This window comes from Melozone crissalis, unplaced genomic scaffold, assembly GCF_028551555.1.
Source record: "Melozone crissalis strain CALT ecotype California unplaced genomic scaffold, PUWL_Pcris_2 ptg000023l_1, whole genome shotgun sequence".
Lineage (NCBI taxonomy): Eukaryota > Metazoa > Chordata > Aves > Passeriformes > Passerellidae > Melozone > Melozone crissalis.
The window spans coordinates 14,700,142-14,717,719 of NW_026535801.1; the positions used below are offsets into that span (position 1 = coordinate 14,700,142).

The 17,578-nt window shown below is 38.4% G+C and overlaps 1 protein-coding gene across 1 annotated transcript in view; it reads left to right on the forward strand.

Moving 5' to 3' along the window:
- Nucleotides 1-12,850, forward strand: part of AOX1 (aldehyde oxidase 1) — a 38,723-nt gene extending 25,873 nt beyond the window's left edge. The window contains exons 24-35 of the mRNA XM_054277639.1: nucleotides 317-403; nucleotides 1,874-2,065; nucleotides 2,357-2,584; nucleotides 3,631-3,726; nucleotides 4,430-4,558; nucleotides 5,042-5,116; nucleotides 6,860-6,912; nucleotides 8,484-8,598; nucleotides 9,216-9,281; nucleotides 9,867-10,055; nucleotides 10,473-10,640; nucleotides 11,591-12,850. Coding sequence (XP_054133614.1) covers nucleotides 317-403; nucleotides 1,874-2,065; nucleotides 2,357-2,584; nucleotides 3,631-3,726; nucleotides 4,430-4,558; nucleotides 5,042-5,116; nucleotides 6,860-6,912; nucleotides 8,484-8,598; nucleotides 9,216-9,281; nucleotides 9,867-10,055; nucleotides 10,473-10,640; nucleotides 11,591-11,650 — 1,458 coding nt within the window. The 3' untranslated portion in view covers nucleotides 11,651-12,850. The remainder of the gene's footprint in view (nucleotides 1-316; nucleotides 404-1,873; nucleotides 2,066-2,356; nucleotides 2,585-3,630; nucleotides 3,727-4,429; nucleotides 4,559-5,041; nucleotides 5,117-6,859; nucleotides 6,913-8,483; nucleotides 8,599-9,215; nucleotides 9,282-9,866; nucleotides 10,056-10,472; nucleotides 10,641-11,590) is intronic.
- Nucleotides 12,851-17,578: the final 4,728 nt, after the last annotated feature.

The following is a 17,578-nucleotide window of genomic DNA, read 5'->3' on the forward strand; positions in this document are numbered from 1 at the left end:
ATTTTATCTTCAGTAAACACTCCTTGGTGACACTCTTGTCAGCCATCTCAGGCAATAGAGAGATCCTTCCTTTCCTAATGGGCTTATGTTGTATATTCTGTGCTGTACCTATACAGATCACAGATGCCAGGAGGGAAAACCTATATCTTAGAAATGTACTTTCTTTCTCTCTTGTCCTTCTGTAGTTTCAGAATGCTGCCCAGAGATTAATAGTGTGGTATGACCCTAAATGTGTGGGTTATGTTAATTTTCAAAATACAGTAGCACTTTGGAAACAAATGAATGCTGAATTCTAAATAACTCTTGATCCTTCTAGGTTGGCTTCATGAATGATGGTAGGATCACAGCTGTGGATGCCATATATTATATTAATGGAGGATGTACCCCTGATGAATCTGTTCTGGTAAGGATTTTATACTGACGAACCTTACAACATGGAGGAGTCATTAGCTGGAAAATTATGAAGCCAAATTCCTTTGCCCATGTATTATTAATCATATAGACTTTTAATATAGGGATTGTGGGTTTTTGGAAGATTTTACACTGAGCAGGTTAACCCTTCCTTATTAAATTTAGTGGAGCATCTCATTGCTTTCTTATATTGCCCTACACATTCACTTCATGAATGTTTTCTCAGGCTTACTTTTCTGTTATGAACATCTCAACTAACATTGTATTCCTTTTAAAATGTGTAGTTACCTTCATTTGTTCCTGCCTAAAGCTTTATATCTTCAGGGCTGGGAAAATCTTTCTTGGCCTTCAGAAAATTCATGATAGTTATCCGGTTGCTATCCCTATACATTTCTATACTGGGTCAGCATTTATTGTGCTGTACACCTCAGTTCCTCACTTACAGGTCTGCAAACTATAAAATGTTTCTTGCTTTGATATTATCACTAGGTATTTGTGTCTGTTCAGGCTAATTTAGCTGTAACTGAAATGTTTCATGTACTACCCCTCATCTTCTTGTCATTGCCCCTCCTATGAGGATTTTCTGCATCCTGAAATCTGTCCGTGAAACTGCCTGTGGTATTGCTGCCGAACCTGGTTCTGAAAAATAGCTTAGGTTAGAAGAATATCCATTATTAGAAGTATGTACATTAATGCAGATGATGTCAGAACTGTCTTAAGGTGAAGTCCTACAATGATACAGTGAAGCTACTGGACCTAGCAGGAATAACCAAGGCTTGAATTTGTTATTCTGAGAAATCTACCTAACACTGAAGAGAAGACTGACTTCTTCATCAGGCATCAAACCTATTTTTTTTTTTTTTAATACTGACTCCTAGAGCCTAGTTTGAGGTCTCTATAGCATTTTCCTCCTTATGTGGTTTTGAGTTTGGCATGTAAAACCTCTAAATGAAAAACGTAAGGACCAGAAGACACTGTAGACTGCAGTACCTATGGTTTCTGGTGGAACTAAACTTTAAGCGTGGATTTCCATAGGATGTAATAGTTCAGAATAGTTCAGAATGCTATCATCAGTTCCTTTTAAAGCAAAAGTAGCTTTAAATCTAAGCTGTCTATTTTTAGTTTGTGTGACTTTTGGTATTGAAGTAGGAGCAAAATCAATCATAAAATGACATATCTGCTACATCCTTAACTGTTGAAAACATTCAAGTACAAGTAACATCAGCTGTGTTCTGTATCAAAAAAAAACCCCCAAAAATTAATATATTGCATGAAAAATGTATTAATGAAGTCTGTATGCATGCATGAGTACTCTTAATACCAATGATTGCCAGAAGCTTAATTTTAAAGCTAATTGTCTCAAGTTAAGCTCTTTTATATGAGAGATGAGGAAGATTTAAATGTAAGTTTGAAAGAAGCACTGTTCTGACATTAAGCTACATCTGTTTGTCCCCTATCTCAGGTAGCAGAAGTATCCTTATTAAAAATGGATAACGCATACAAGATTCCCAACTTGAGGTGCTGGGCTTATGTCTGCAAAACAAACTTGCCATCAAATATAGCATTCCGAGGCTTTGGCTTTCCTCAGTCAGGACTGGTGACAGAAACTTGGATAACAGATGTTGCAGATAAAACTGGCTTATCACCAGAAAAGGTGACTAAATGAAGGCATCTTCTCTCCTGAAATGAAGTCTGTGGAACTGGAAATTTAAAAACCTTTAGATTAGTTTAATTGTTTGAACAGCACTTTTCTAAGTCAAACATAATTTGTGCTGAAAATATTTTTTTTAAAATCAATGTTTGGTTGTAGAAGGTATACCATGGTCTTACAAACTAGTAATTGTTAAAAAAAATACAGTGATCTTGTTGTTGTCTGTTAGTCCTCCCAGACGGTCAGTTTGTCTTTAACAGGATTATGAGATAGCTGTAATTTCATTTTTTTCAGATTAGGGAAATAAATATGTATAAGAAGAGCGAGCAGACACACTTCAAACAAACACTTGATCCACAGAATTTAATACGGTGTTGGAACGAATGTATGGAGAAATCTGCGTACTACAGTAGGAGAACAGCTATCAGTGAATTTAACAAACAAAATTACTGGAAGAAAAGAGGGATTGCCATTGTACCAATGAAATTTCCATTTGGACTAGGCACACCTTACCTTTCTCAGGTGAGTTTCATGAAGAGTAAATCAGTTAAGCATTTTATCCACAGAAGATTGCATTCGCTTTATCTTAGGATACAAAACAAATATGTTATCTTTTCTTGGAGAATTATAATCCACCTGATGATTGTTCCCTGAAGAGGCTGTAGTAGCCTGTAGCTCTTTTGAAGCTGAGATCAAAGCTGTTTGGATTTCAGGACCCAGGCAGCTTGGACCCTGCCTACTGAAAGGCTAGTCCCTCTGTTGAGGTGCAGTGTTGGAATAGGTGAGTTGAATGCACTTAGAAAAAGTTGTTGAAGTCTGATAGAAAAATGTTCATTGAATAATTTTTCCACTCCAGAAATAGTTCTGAGCCTCCTTTTTCTGCCTGTGGAGGTACTATGGGATGCTGCTCTTAAAGACTTAAGTCCTTTGATGCCATCAGAGGCTAAGGTTAAGAAAGCAAAAAAGGACAATAGTATTTTTGGTCCTTGTATTTTTTTTTTTTAATGTAGGCGTCCAGTGCTTCTGAAACAGACAACATTCTATCAATTAAAAATTAATTAATTGACTGACTTGTTTAATATCAAACTGGCTGTCTCTGTTCACCATTAAAATCACAGGGTCTTTGTAGTCTACAGTGCTACTTCTAGTTGAGTCCAGGAAGAATATCTCATTTGGAAATTCAGCCTATGCCATTTAAAAAGCTCTAGGGCTCTCACGTGTCAAGGAGAGAGAAAATGGAACTTGCAGCAAATTGCACTTAGAGCCTCTAGTGAGGGGTTTTCTCCAGCTTCTTTTGGAACCACTGAAATACTGTTGCCAGGTGTAGGTTTATTTCAGGATCTAATAACAAAAAAGACCACAAAACAAGGCTTTCTATCCTTTTCTTTCGAACTTCATTATAGAGGAAGAGCCTCAAGTAGACTTTCAAATTTTGCCTTCTATTCAAAAGCACTAATCAGGTAAACTGAAATACACTTAAACGCTTAGTATTTTTTTAAATTCAATTCATTACTACGTGCAACACATTTCCTCATTAGTCTGATCTTGATTTTGTTTTTGTTTTTCAGGCTGCTGCACTGGTTCATATTTATACTGATGGGTCTGTGCTTCTGACACATGGTGGAATTGAAATGGGGCAGGGTATTCATACAAAAATGATCCAGGTAACAAATTATCTAAATAAGTACTGCCATGTACTTTATCTGTCGTGCAGATAAACAGTGTGAAGGTTTTCTTTTTGGTTAGTTAGTGTACCAGCAGGACAGTTTCTTTATCAGCATAGCCAGTACTACTTTACATTGATAGTTAGAAAGCAAAGATACCTTCATTAATTTGCAGAGGCAGAAGGAAGGAAAAAACAGACTGTTTTTTGTTCTTCTAATAGCATGTGAAGAGGCTTCTTATAAATAAGATTTTTGGGGGCTGATCCCATAAAACCCATAGCGAAAAAGGCAGAGATTATTCAGATTGGTAGTAGGGTATCAATAGTCAGGATGATAACATTATGATCCTATTTAGTTAATGGATAATTCTGAGACAGATCTGTAAAGGTATTTATAAGGTCAATCAAAGTTTGTGACCTGGGCTTGCATAATTTGCTGTAAGTCCTACAGGGTATAAGCAAGAAAATCAGGAATGAGTGTTGGACTTCAGAGTCTCAATCCAGAGTTTGAGTGCAGGTAGAACATTGTCCTTTTCCGTTTCTTACTACTGCCAAATTGGACAGAATTATCTCAGCTGGAGATTGGAAGAGAACTTGATAAAATTTTTATCTTTCCTGCTATCACTGACTTCTAGCAAATACTGGGGAATTGTTGGAGTGTTTAGATTTTTTCTAAAACAAAGAATATGTTGTTCCTGGAACAGGTTGCTAGTCGGGAATTGAACATCCCCATGTCACGTATCCACTTCTGTGAAACAAGCACAACAACTGTTCCCAATGCATGTGCCTCAGTAGGATCTGCAGGGACAGATGTCAATGGCATGGCTGTGAAGGTAAAGTACAGTACTTAGTTGAAAAAAATACCCTATCCCTTGAGGTGTATGCTTGCCAGACTTTAGGCCCTAGTGATCCCATATATTTCAAGTTTGGGATTACCAATAGTACTGCTGGAGATGGCCAAGAAGAAACATGACTTGACAGTTTCTCTGGAATGGTGTTTGAGTTTTCAGCATATCATCTGGACTTTCCCAAAAAGACTTATACTTGACAAAATCTCTGTTTCATCTAACAAGCTAACTAGTCCTATACAAATCTTGCACTCTGTTCATGTTTGAAATCTACTGATTCATACAGATCCCAGCTCTTGTAACTTAACCATTTAGAAGTTTGTAGTTAATATGATACTTCCTGCAACACCTTTTCAAACTAAGATGACAGTAAAGCATACACTAATTAAATAGTAACTACAACATAACTTGAATAGTACCAAATGTATTTGTGTTTATTTTGTGATATATTCTCCCAATTCTCATCAGGATGCTTGCCAAACTCTTCTGAAACGCCTGCAGCCCATCATTGAGAAGAACCCAACAGGAACCTGGAATGATTGGGTAAGACCTGTGAATCCCACTGAATGTGTTTGAGTCTGGCAGAAACTGTGATAAATGTACTGTAGTCTATAAATCTGCTCAGCCTAATAATCCTAAAGTTAAAAACTGTAGAAAAAGGCTGTGTCACAAAAAGGTGAAACTCAAGAGAAGGTTCTTGGCCAGGCACAAATGATTATGTGGAAGATAAAAATTAGATTTATTGCTAGTGCAATATCCAAGTAACAAATCTATAATCTGTTAGAATTGATTATAGTAAAATCAGGTTATGGTCTCTCCTGTTGAGTCATGAGCATCAGTGAGATCCCCTGGCTTTCTAAACTGTTCAGAGGAGTCTAGGTGCAGCCAGGTCTGCTTAGGCTCAGATTTGGTCCACAGCCTATGTCTAAAGGGTTGCAGTATGTTGTGGGGTAACCTCAGCCAGCCACCAAGCACCACACAACTGCTCACTCATTTCCCCACCAGTGGAATCGGGGAAAGAGCCACGAGAGTGAAAGCTAGAAAACTTGTGAGTCAAATTAAAGACAGTTTAATAGATAAAGCAAAAGCCATACACACAACCAAAGCAAAGCAAGTAATTATTTCACTCTTTCCCATGGGCAGGCAGGTGCTCAGCCATCTCTGGGAGAGCAGGGTGCCATCACGTGTCATGGTTACTTGGGAAGACACCAGCACTTCAAATGTCCCCCTGTTCCTCCTCTTCCCCCTGCTTTACATACTGAGCATGCTGCCATATGGTCTGGAATATCCCTTTGGTCAGTTACCCCAGCTTCCCGTGCACCTCCAGCCTCCTTGCTAGTGGGGCAATCCAAAAAGCAGCAAAGGCCTTGGAATAACAATAAAACACTAGTCCAAAACACTTGATCGTCTCTAATAGATATACAATTAATTTGAATCATTCAGACATACCAAAAGTATTATCAGAAATGTCTGACTAAAGAAGGAATGTTAATATATGCAAAGTAACTTTGTATCTTGGAAAGTCAGTACAACCCAACCAAAAGCCTCACAAAATTTCTTGACTTGTAAATTGAGTAAATCTAACATGAGAATCACTCAAAGGAAATAGATTCAGGTCCTCATACTGTCACTTTTATGACTGGCAGAACTTTGTAAAGAGCATTTATCTTGAAAACTGTCATTTTTGTGCAAATAGGTCATGCAGATCTTTTATGTCAGTGTGGTGGTTTGACCTTGGCTGGACTCCAGGTACCCAACAAACTGCTTTATCACTCCCCTTCTCAGTGAGATAGGGGAAGAAAACAGGATGGAAAAAAGCCAACAAGTCAGTGGGTTAAGATGAAGGCAGTTTATCAAAGAAAAAGCAAAAGGTTGCACATGCACACAGTCTCATGACCCAATATAATCAGTGACTTATCAACCAGATCTGGTTAGCTGACAGAGACCCATCTCTATTGAACTTGATCAGAAAAACTGAGCAGGGCCCTTTCTGCCTAGGGCATTACCAGTAATGAAGATTCTGCAAGAACACTGCTGTTGACAGGTCTATTTCTTCTTGTATCAGATGGTTCATGCAAAAGGAGTTTAGTTCTGTAGCTTTAGACACTGTGTGCAGTTAAACATGCTTAACTCAGTTTGTCTTCCTTTCTTTACAGTTTTTACAGTTTGGGTTTTAAGTAAATATGTGTGGGTAAATATAGATGTGTAAATAAAGTAAATATGCCTATGCTGTGTTCCTTCCTGACTCCTTCCTTGGTTAACCATAAGCACTGCTATATTTTACAGATTAGAGAAGCTTTTAAGCAGAGTGTGAGCCTTTCAGCTACTGGCTATTTTAGGTAATATATTTTTATTCCTTAAAAATGCATCAATTAGACCAGGATAGATTTCTGAAGATAATTAGTGTTGTAAAGAGAATATCCTGTCTAATAGGTCTTTCTAATAGCTCATTTTATGTTTTATATAATTAGTTGCTATATGGAGGGTTGGAAGCATAAAGTTTAGGTGTTAATTTATGTCCAGTCCTCTGTGGACTCTCTAGAAAGTATTAAGATAATATTTTCTGCCATCTTTGCTCCATAATTTAACATTTAGCAAACCAGAAAGCATCAAGAAAGTAACTGCTGCCTTTAAGTCATGTGCAGAGTGGGATATCAGTTATTTACTGGAGCTGGATTACTATAAGCTATAAATATCATTGTTCCCACTGCTCTCAGAGCAATCTCTTTGTACTTTTTCTTTTAATTCTTTCACAATATTTATAAAGAGCCAGAAATGAAAAATTTTTCTCCTGTAACTCAGGTGGGATTCAAAGCAAAGCTTTTCTTTTGGCCTGCTGTACCTTATCTTTTTCTTCTTCTGCTGGTGGTTTTTCCTTATCAATAGCAACTTTTCAGGTCTCTGGGCAGTCTGGAGTGAGTTGAAAAGGCGCTTAGGAAAACCATACTTTTATAAAACACCAAGAAATAGTAAAATAAAATGTCCCTTCCTGCTGTTAAGCCTGTTCAAGTATGTTTTCTGCTTATGCAGCTCTTTAGGAATGTTGATATCACCACAATAATGCACAACAGTCATACTTTGCTATTGATATTTAATTGTGTCCAAAAAAATCTGCAGATCCCTAAGCCTCAGATCCTGTATTGATCTAGTTTTTAGCCAGTCATATTCTCTACTTCCAAGAATCTCAAAGGCAGCTCAGGTAAATGGATTATGAGGAGTTGAGTATATGGAGTTTGCGTATCCCTTTTTCAGTGCACGGTTCTGTACTATGTAATTGCTTTATGATAATCTTAAATATGCTCAACAAAGACATTTCAGTCATACAGAGTCAGAAAATACACCTTAGTCACAAAGCTCCTGTGTTTGGAAGATACCACATTTCACTGTTTTATGGTGTCCTCAGTGAATCCCACTCCCTTCTAAAAAATTACACTTTTGTTTCAATATTCCTCTTTTAACCCTCTCACTCAGTTCTGTAGGCTCTTTCTGTAATTTTGACTTTTTCATTTATCTCTTGTAAATTATTCTTTCATAGATTCTGACAAGTTTTCCTCCCTTTTTCTAAATTCTTTTATGTGCTATTACCCCAGTAACTACTGTCTTAAATGTTTATTCTGTATTTGGTTACTGTGCTTTTGTTTGTATATTTCTAGGATTATGCTGGTTATAGACTCTCCTGAACTGAAATAGCTTGTTTGTCTGCTACAATTTTATATAAATACCAGAGGCATCCAACCTAAAGTAGTGGTGCTCTGTAGGCTTTCATGAAATTTTGAAGTTCTGAGCTGTTACTTAAGATTTCCTTTAAGATGTTGTGCTTAAGATTTCACAAGCAGTTTCAAAGTTATGTGCTTATCTGCTTTGTTATAATGTAAACTGTGGTCGGTTTTCTTCTTGTTTCTTCCATCAGAGGTTACAATGAATACATGGACTGGGAGAAAGGGGAAGGACAGCCATTCACGTATTTTATTTTTGGAGCTGCTTGTTCAGAAGTTGAAATTAACTGTCTAACAGGAGATCACAAGGTAATAACTGAATGTCAGAGAAGTTTTGCCAGTAATGTGAATAAGGTTTGCTCCAACAATCATTTAGATTTGGGATTAATAAGTCACCTGTCTTCATATGATAGTAAATATATATCATTGATATATATCAATGGTGTAAGTATGAATTATAGGTGGAGTACAGTGGAAGCTGTGCAGTACTAACCAGCTTCTGACATACATGTCAATGTCATGTGTGTTCACCTTTTGGGTTATGCCTGACATCTAACATGTTCTTTGCTTGTTCTGTCCCTGTTTGCCAGCAAACACCTTATAGCAATATTCAACTTCCAGGCTTTTGACCATCTGGCCAGCTAAAGGCTACAGACTGATGATTATATGCCTTCTTTCTGTACATTTGTATGAGGGTTTCCTTCAGCAATGGGAAAAATCTGGCAGGGCTGTCTCTGGCTAAACTTCTGTAAAAGCTGAGACATTTTGCTTGTGATGAGATATTGGAAATTATTCTGAAATTATGTACATGGAGGGCCTCTATCTCAGCATTTCTTATTTCACTGAATTCCAGCTCTGACCCACATTATTTTCTAATGCTTTCATTCCATCTCTCTGGGTGATATAAATTCTAATTTTATTAACAGAACCTCAGAACAGACATTGTTATGGACGTTGGATGCAGCATAAATCCAGCTGTGGATATAGGACAGGTACGTGCCTAGAATTTTCTGACACCTTATTTCTATTACGCTGTTGTCCTCGTGTGAAATGATGATTACCTCATTAATTCAGAAAATATTCATTTTTTACTAGTTTATAGATCATATTAGAATGTCTTTTGTCTATAAAACTTGCTCCAATTGAATCAGTGTCAGAACTCTATAGATGTCAAAGAAGCTTGAATTTTACCCATGGTTTCAGCCTGTAGTGCTTCCAGAATGTGTGTGTGTCTTCTACGTACTGGACTTAAATCCTGTTTGTGATCTACAGTCTCCAAGTTGTTTGATCTGCCTTCCCTTGTTGATAGCAAGGAAACATCCTTATTCACAGCAGGCTGGTCCACAGATCTCACCACTTCATTATACAAGCATTTGTCCTCTCAGGTATGAGAGAGGAATGCGAAAGCTTTTCCAATGTGGTTGCCCCAAAATGTTGAAGAATCTCATTAGGCAAACAGAAGTGTGTTAGGCCTCACATATATCACAGTAACAGCTAGTGATACAAGAGTTCTTGGTGAAGTTTTCTTGGTTAACTAAACATGAGTACATAAATGCCATTTCTTTTCTTATTTAAAGATTGAAGGTGCTTTTGTTCAAGGTGTTGGACTGTATACAATGGAGGAGTTAAAGTATTCTTCAGAAGGAGTCCTCTATACTCGGGGTCCAGATCAGTATAAGATCCCTGCTGTTTGTGATATTCCAGAACAGTTTAGTGTTTCCCTGCTGTCACCTTCTCAAAATCCTTATGCTATCTATGCATCCAAGGTAAGCAGATCATCACAGGGCCTAGTTCTTAGATCCCAGGCCAAACTGAGAAATTACTTTGATATAAAACACATATAAGTTTTCAGTTCCTCCTCACAAGTGTCCAGTAAATTGTTTTATTTATGACTTCGGGGAAGCTGATAAGACAGAAAGCCAGATATTGTTGTGTCACTTTAATTGTTGGCAAGTGGTGATTTTAAGATTTTGTTAACAGACCGTACACAAAAGCTGCAAAATCAATTTAAAACCATACTTTTAAATGTGATGATAAACTGAAAAGTTAGAATAAAAATATTAATTGACGGAGAAATCATAATGTCATTCAGAGGATGCAGCTTACTTATGTGTACTATGCAATACAAAATCATTCTGTATGTGTGTATTTATATGAGACTGGCTTTTTAAAATCTTTTTCAGGGGATAGGCGAGGCAGGATTCTTCTTGGGATGCTCTGTGTTTTTTGCTTTGAGGGATGCAGTAACTGGTGTGAGGAATGAAAGAGGACTGAAAAAGACCTTTGCACTGAACAGCCCCCTGACTGCTGAGCAAATACGAGCAAACTGCGCTGATGCCTTTACTGGGATGGTAAGAGAAGGTGGGGGGAAGGCTCTGTGTAACAGTGGCTGGGTAACAGTTGCTGATTTTGGCACCCCTAAATAGTGGATTGCCTAATGATGCCTTCAATCAGTCATGCTTTAAATACAGCTCCTTGTAATTGAAATGTCTGCTAACAGGTCTCATTTACGCAAGTTATTTCAACAAATGCCATTCAAACATTGTATTGGAATTTCTCTGGGTTTTGTTTTTGTCTTTGAAATTTACATAATTTTTACAGCCTTCTCTTTCCCTGAACCCTCCTCCTTTCCTTCTGCATGTCAAATCCCATAGAGCATTAAATAGCTCATCTTATTAATGTGCAATGGATCAGGCTCTAAGCCTCTTCAGTCTCCTTCCAGGTGCTTTGCTCCACTAACTGCATGCTGGCACCGTCAGTTCATTGTAGTACTCCCTGCTATGCCCAGTTCTCTTTGGGAGAGAAAAATTAACTCAGAGCTAACACAAAGAGACAGAAGAAAAACAAACAAGGCAATGCACTTTGTATAATGCTGATCCTTTATGCTCTGTTTTCTGCAATTGTTCACTGTATTCATGTTCCCACTGCTATTACAATTCTTTTTCTGGGTAAGTTTTTACTTAGTGAGGCTAGGTCTTTGCCAGCATATAAATCCATGCTGTGCCCTGAACCTCTGAGGCTCTGCTATGGTAACTCTTGAGCTCTCATTCACAGATTACTCTCATGGTATTTCTGTGACTCTGGTGAGGCACCATTGGCCCCTGAATCAGTAGGTTTGTGGGCTTACTCTCATTGCAGGAGCTTGCAGGAGGTGAGGTCCACCAGAGCAGGGACCATGCTTCTCCACCCCTCTTTAGTCCTAATCCCAGTTATCACTGACTTGGAGGCACCTGATAAGGGCAGTGGTGGGAGGTTGCCTGTCAAATAAAGTCACTGTTGTCATTTCTTGCTTATCTCTTAGATGGCAAACAATGAAGCTTCTTCCTCCTTGGGCCACATCTGTGTGAATGACAAGCCATAGTGCGTAAGACCGGAATGGAAAACTGATTTACTGCCCCAAGATGCACTAATCAACACATAGATAAATGTATTTTCTCTTTTCCTGAATAGAATCAGCTACCAAAAATATGCACTTTATATCTTACGTCCTTATCTTCATTCTTCCTCCAGTGTACTCATTACAGTATTTTGCTTAAATGACTGCATTTAATTGTCAGAAATAAATCTTCTCCATTTGAACCATATATTTTCAACAAAAAAGATCTGCTGATCAGCACAGCTTAAATGCTGCAGGAGAGGAAAGTGTAAAGGTATGCTAGATAACTTACTGCCACGAATTACACTAAACCACTTCATATGATAAATGATTTTGTAATGGCTTCAGCTAATTTTCTAATTTAGATTTGAGTCTTGCAGTGAAGTGTGAGCGCAGAGATCTTTGTCAAAGAATCAGAACCTTGTTTGTTGGATTCAGAACCTTTTTGACCAGAAGTGATGCTCCGACTTGTAGAAAAGCTGGTTACGCTCTTTTGGCACCGGTATCTTTGTGTTAAAAACATGCAAGAAACAACAGTTATGATTCTCTTTTGCTATGCCAGGCAAGCTGCCGTGGCTAGTCTAGATATATAGAATTTTATCCCAAAAGTTGACAAAGTTGTAATTTCCACCAGAAGCTTTCCTTATCTCATGGAGTAAGCCAAAACCCTCTGAACAGAATGGGAAAGTTGACATGGAATTCAGTGTTCTTTGAATGGGAGAATGGATGACATGTCAGCCTGCAGGCTCTTATTATTTCACTGCCTCTCAGTGTTCCACAATTTCTCTTGTCTTCCCTTCATTTGTCAAGCTGAGATGTATCTGTGACAGAAATCAGGTCAGTCACTTTAACGGCTTTTGCATTGGCTATTAAGATACAAAATCTTTATTGTTTCAATTTGTCTCTGTAACCGTGATGAGTTGGTGAAATGCAGTTGCTTAAACATAAGTGTCTAGACCATTTTAGATGTCATAAGACAGTAGAGACTTGGCACAGGAGAGCACAGGACTGGAAGAAATGATACAGCACCTTGAGACCAGGCAGGTAATAGTAATTGTAGTCAGTGGAAGTGGTACTGAAGGTGACTAAGACAGCTGAAGCTTTTTTGGGGTTTACTTAATTTTCTTTGCTTTCTTTGTAATTATTTGGCTATTATATGTTGTTAGAAGTCAATAAATTAAATGTGAATGCTGCTGCCACAGTTAGTTTTTCTGATTTGAAACATCTTCTTAGTCTCACTGTTTGGTGTTACAGTCTAATTATCAGAGATGCCTCTGCCCCACCTAAGGTGTAAATGAGACCCTGTGCCAATAATCCCAGAGTCATTCTTCTGGAATTAGTACCTTGCTAGAGTCCAGGTCCTGGGTACCTCTGGGGCATACATGCCATTCCAATCATTTGAGATAGTGTGTGTATAAGCACTTGTTTCCTTTCCCATATTTTGTCACAGTGGGAATTTTTTCCCAATGCTAACTCAGCCTTTACCTCTGTTAGGTCTGGAATCAGCTCCTTCCTGCTGTGCCAAGTGTGCTTATCTCAGGTTCCATTGTCTCAAAACACTATCCCTTTGAGATAAGCAACAGTCCTTACAGAAGGGTTTAAGTTCTTTAAGTCCTTAAACATGGGTTTGCAAACATGTTTGCAACCCCACATGTTGATAACAGCCCAAAACGTGTGAATGCTGGGATATACTGAAGCAGGGAGCCTACACATCTGCTGAACTGGGGGGGGAGTTCTACTGTCTCTTGTTGTCCTGCGTACCCATGCACCAGCAGGGGTGCTTGTTCATTCCAGGCAAGTCAAACCTTGTCAAAATCTTGCCCAAACCTTGCAGGCAATGATGTCTCCCCACCTGCAGTACTGAAGTGTTCACACTCCAAGGAGTCATCACATTTAAGACCCACACTTTTTCTGCAGTGCAAATCTTGTTTCCTTCTCAGTCATTATTAACAAAGATTCCTCCCTGCCACTTTATAAGTGGCTCTTTTGTCTAGTTGCCTCAGTAAATTCTATAAATGTAGCAAATATGGGTTATTGAATTTTCTGGGTCTGAAGCATATTAAGCTGTCTGCTGGCTTTTAAGTGTTTAAAAAACTTCCTGGAAGATAGCCATATTGTCATCTGTCAGGATGGTCAATTGCTGAAATTTCTATGTGGGATATTATGAAAGAAGTATTCTTATCTACAGGGAGGTAGATAAGCAGAAATGTTAGACTTCAAAGGCACTGACATACTGGATGGCTATTGGCACATGAATGTGCACTGTAACTGCACAGTTACACCCAAACTGGAGATAGTTCAGAAGAACTCTTGATACTGATTTTCTCCATGAGAGCAATTTTCTGAAGCAGTCTACCCCCAGTAGGCCCATTCCGTGTGGTGAAAGCTTAAACACCTAACAAATGCTAGGTTCTGGTTTGAGGGTTAGCCTGTAAGTTAGATATTGGACTGCCAAAATCAAGATTTGGTCTGGTTCTTTCTGTTCTGAGTAGAATCCAAGCAGTCAGGTTCAGACTCTTTTTTTAATCCTCACTTGTGTTTCAGTAGCTTCTTCCAAAATTCTTTTATTGCATTCCTTTCGCAAATATTTGTGGGCGTTTCTTGCTGCTATTACACAACCACCTCCCAAGCACAAAAGTTCATTTGAGTTCTGAAAATGCGTGGCACAGTTTTTTGGTTTGTCATGATATCACAGAGTGCTATTTGCTGCAAGGCAGTTGGCTTGTACACATTTGTCAGAGAGTGCCACTTTCTTATTTAATGATTGCATCTCAGTGCAGAACACTCATAGTAAGGCATAAAATCCTTTATGAAATCATGAAATGGGAAGTAAATCTGCCTTTCTGCTACTTGCCCTGCCTTTGAGAGACTCATGCTTTAGAATGCAAGTATTAAATTAATGTTTTACAAATCTTATACTTGGATTAAAGATCTTGGCTAAACTGCTGCTGGATGATAAAGCTGGTCAGACAGAAAGAAGATGCCACCATGTGCTCTGCATGTTCAGATTGAGCTGCCAGGAGGAGTGCACTGCTTCTCCAGCCTACACAAGGTGTCCATAGCAGTAATATTATGATTGGTTCCACAGAAATGTAGTGGTTTTTTGTTTTTCAGGTATGTCATTTACCTAGAGGGCCAGTCCAGTGTTGCAACAGATCTTTGGCTTGTCCACTGGTCTTTTAATTGCATTTTCTGCAAATATAGGTGTTTTTCAGGGATTGCTTTTGCATATTTTGAAACCATGATTCCACATGGCACTTATCAGATATGAAAAGAACATACATGATATCCTCAGGAGGGAAACAAGGCTATATATATATTTTCTTTCTGGTAAGAAACACAGTGGCAGAAAACCACTTTGATTAAACAAAAATGTAAATACTGATCAACCATCCCAGGGAGACAATACTTCTGGAAAGACAAATTTTAAAAACATTTATATACTGTAGAAACTAGTCTGGGTCTGGCATGGTAGATACATGACTCAGCAAATGGGGATGTAGTGATACTCCCTAAGAGAACACACTTCTTGTGTTCTGTCAGATACGCAGTGAGATTTTAGCATCCTGATTTCCCCTAAAGTCCAGTAACATTGCTTTACATTATACACAAGGGAAATCTTTCAGAATCATCAGAGTAGGAAAAAGAAACATAATAATAATCTCCTCCTACTATTTATTTAATGTGTCTCTTACCAAGTCATTTAGTTCATTCTTATTTCAGTTTCCTGAGCAATAATATAATTATAAGCTCAGCAATGTTCAGCACCACAGGAAGCTCAGGTGAAAAGCATTAATGTGTCACTGTCTATCATGATAGTGTCCTACTGAGCAATATGGTGGTTCATACTGGCATTGGTCGAATTTACCAAATCTTTGTCATTTCCATCACAGAGAATGGCTCAAGAGCAACAAAGAACTGTGATTTTCCACAGGAAGAGAACCACATGGATTTCTCCCCCTGGCCTGAAGAAGCTGAGGGAATGGCTATGCCTTTTTGGGGGAGAAAAGTAAACCTGGTTTTATCAACAGAGATGGTATGAGAACGAACTTCTGAAGGGAACAGTAGATGAAATCACATTAAAAAGTAGAACTTCAGTTAAGGTTGAATAAAACAAACACTATTTCTAACAGACTTTTAATGGAATAAAATGGGGTTATAGGACAGCTCCCTGTTACATATAAGAAGGGCAAGCTTAAAAGTGACCTCATTGTTCAAGTCTTTAGGAAGACACATTGTAAGCAGGGGATCATCCTGGGACTGGAACCCAGTCTCAGCAGCTGGCACATCTGTCCTTTGGCATCAGAAGGTAAGCTTTGCCCCCCCCGCCAAGTGTCTTTGAAATGGGCAGAACACTGCAACAGAGAATAGGGCTGTGGGTAACAGTTTTCAAATCAGATACTACTGTGCATCTCCTAGATGAGTTAGAATGGTACATTCAGGAGAATGGAGAATATTTTCCTGGTATTTGCTTGTCATTTTAACTTGCAAAAAGTATTTGCCAGTAGAAAACACTGTCCTGTTTGACAAGGCAAAGGGAAATGGCATCTAGTCATCTCAGGAAAGCGAGGTGGGTGTGCCTGATAGGTAGGAAGGCCTCCTTTCTACCCTCTGGTTATGTCACTCCATTTATCAGGTTAGCTTTGTCCTGTAACTCCACCACTGTTTGCTTTTCTTGCTTTTGCCTGTCACTTTTTAAGAAAAACTTTGGTCCATTCTCTAGGGCCATGCACCTAGAAACTTCTCTTGAAGTCCCTGGTACTTTTGTGGATATCTGTGTGTTTATATGTGCACCATGTTTAAATAACACTCCAGTAATCCAGTCAAAGCAAGTCCCATCCTTGCAACATAGAATCTGTGAGAAGTTTGGAAAATCTTGGCAACAATTCCTGCAGTCTTTGAACTAAATGTGTACAGGGCTGATTCCCTATCTTATTGCAGTGCTTGATAGTTACTTAAAACTTACTGTAATTAAATTATTGTAATGGTGTGAAGTGCTTTTGAGTAGAAATAGGATAGTTGTATTTAAACCTAAATAATTGATTTTCTGACTATTGTTAGCATTTTAAGACATATATTTTCTAGAAAATATAAAATACTCAGTATTTTATATGTGATGAAGAACTATGGTGTTCATATAGGGAAATCTATATAGATTAGCCTTTCTGCTCAAAGGCTAGATCCTGCTAAGTCCATATTGCCCTTAATATATTCTTTTGCACAAATTGAAGAAATTTTAAATCTGCAATGCAGAAATGTTTCCTTCTTGCCTCACATTCAATAACAAACTACAGTTTTCTTCAGCAGATGGTAAAAGATTCTTATAAATGATCAGTTCCTTGCTGGCTGTGAGCATGCTGAGTTAAATGCCAGGGAGTTCACTGTTTCTGTTCTCATCCTGTACTCTGTAAAGATAAGACTCTGATGCTTCAGAAGTTTCATTCGAGTTCCTGTGTAGTTATTAGGAATATTTCCATTATTTCCAGTAGGCATTGAAACATGAAGTAGCTAAGAAAATTCTGGCATCCTTCCATCACCTCTCCCACTTTTTCCAGCTAGAAATAATCTTCTTTGGGCCTCTTACTGTTTTTTCCTCACCCTTAAATGTGTGCTTGTGCCCCTTTCAGACACAAATTTAGGCTGCCTGTATATTTGGAATATATGGACAAATGCCATATTGTCATACAGTCTTCAGCAATAAGCTCATTTCTGACCTCTTCTCACTAACTAATTAGCGATTTACGATGAATAATCCTGAGTTGTGGCAACTACTCAAAAAATAAGGTTCTAACCGCTGTGACCAAAGGCGGCAGCATGTGGCACTGGGGGTGGGGTGAGGAAACGTGTCCTTGTTCCTGTGCTCCTAGGTATCCCTCTAGTGGCTATGAGGACAAGAACAGGGTGGGTAGAGGG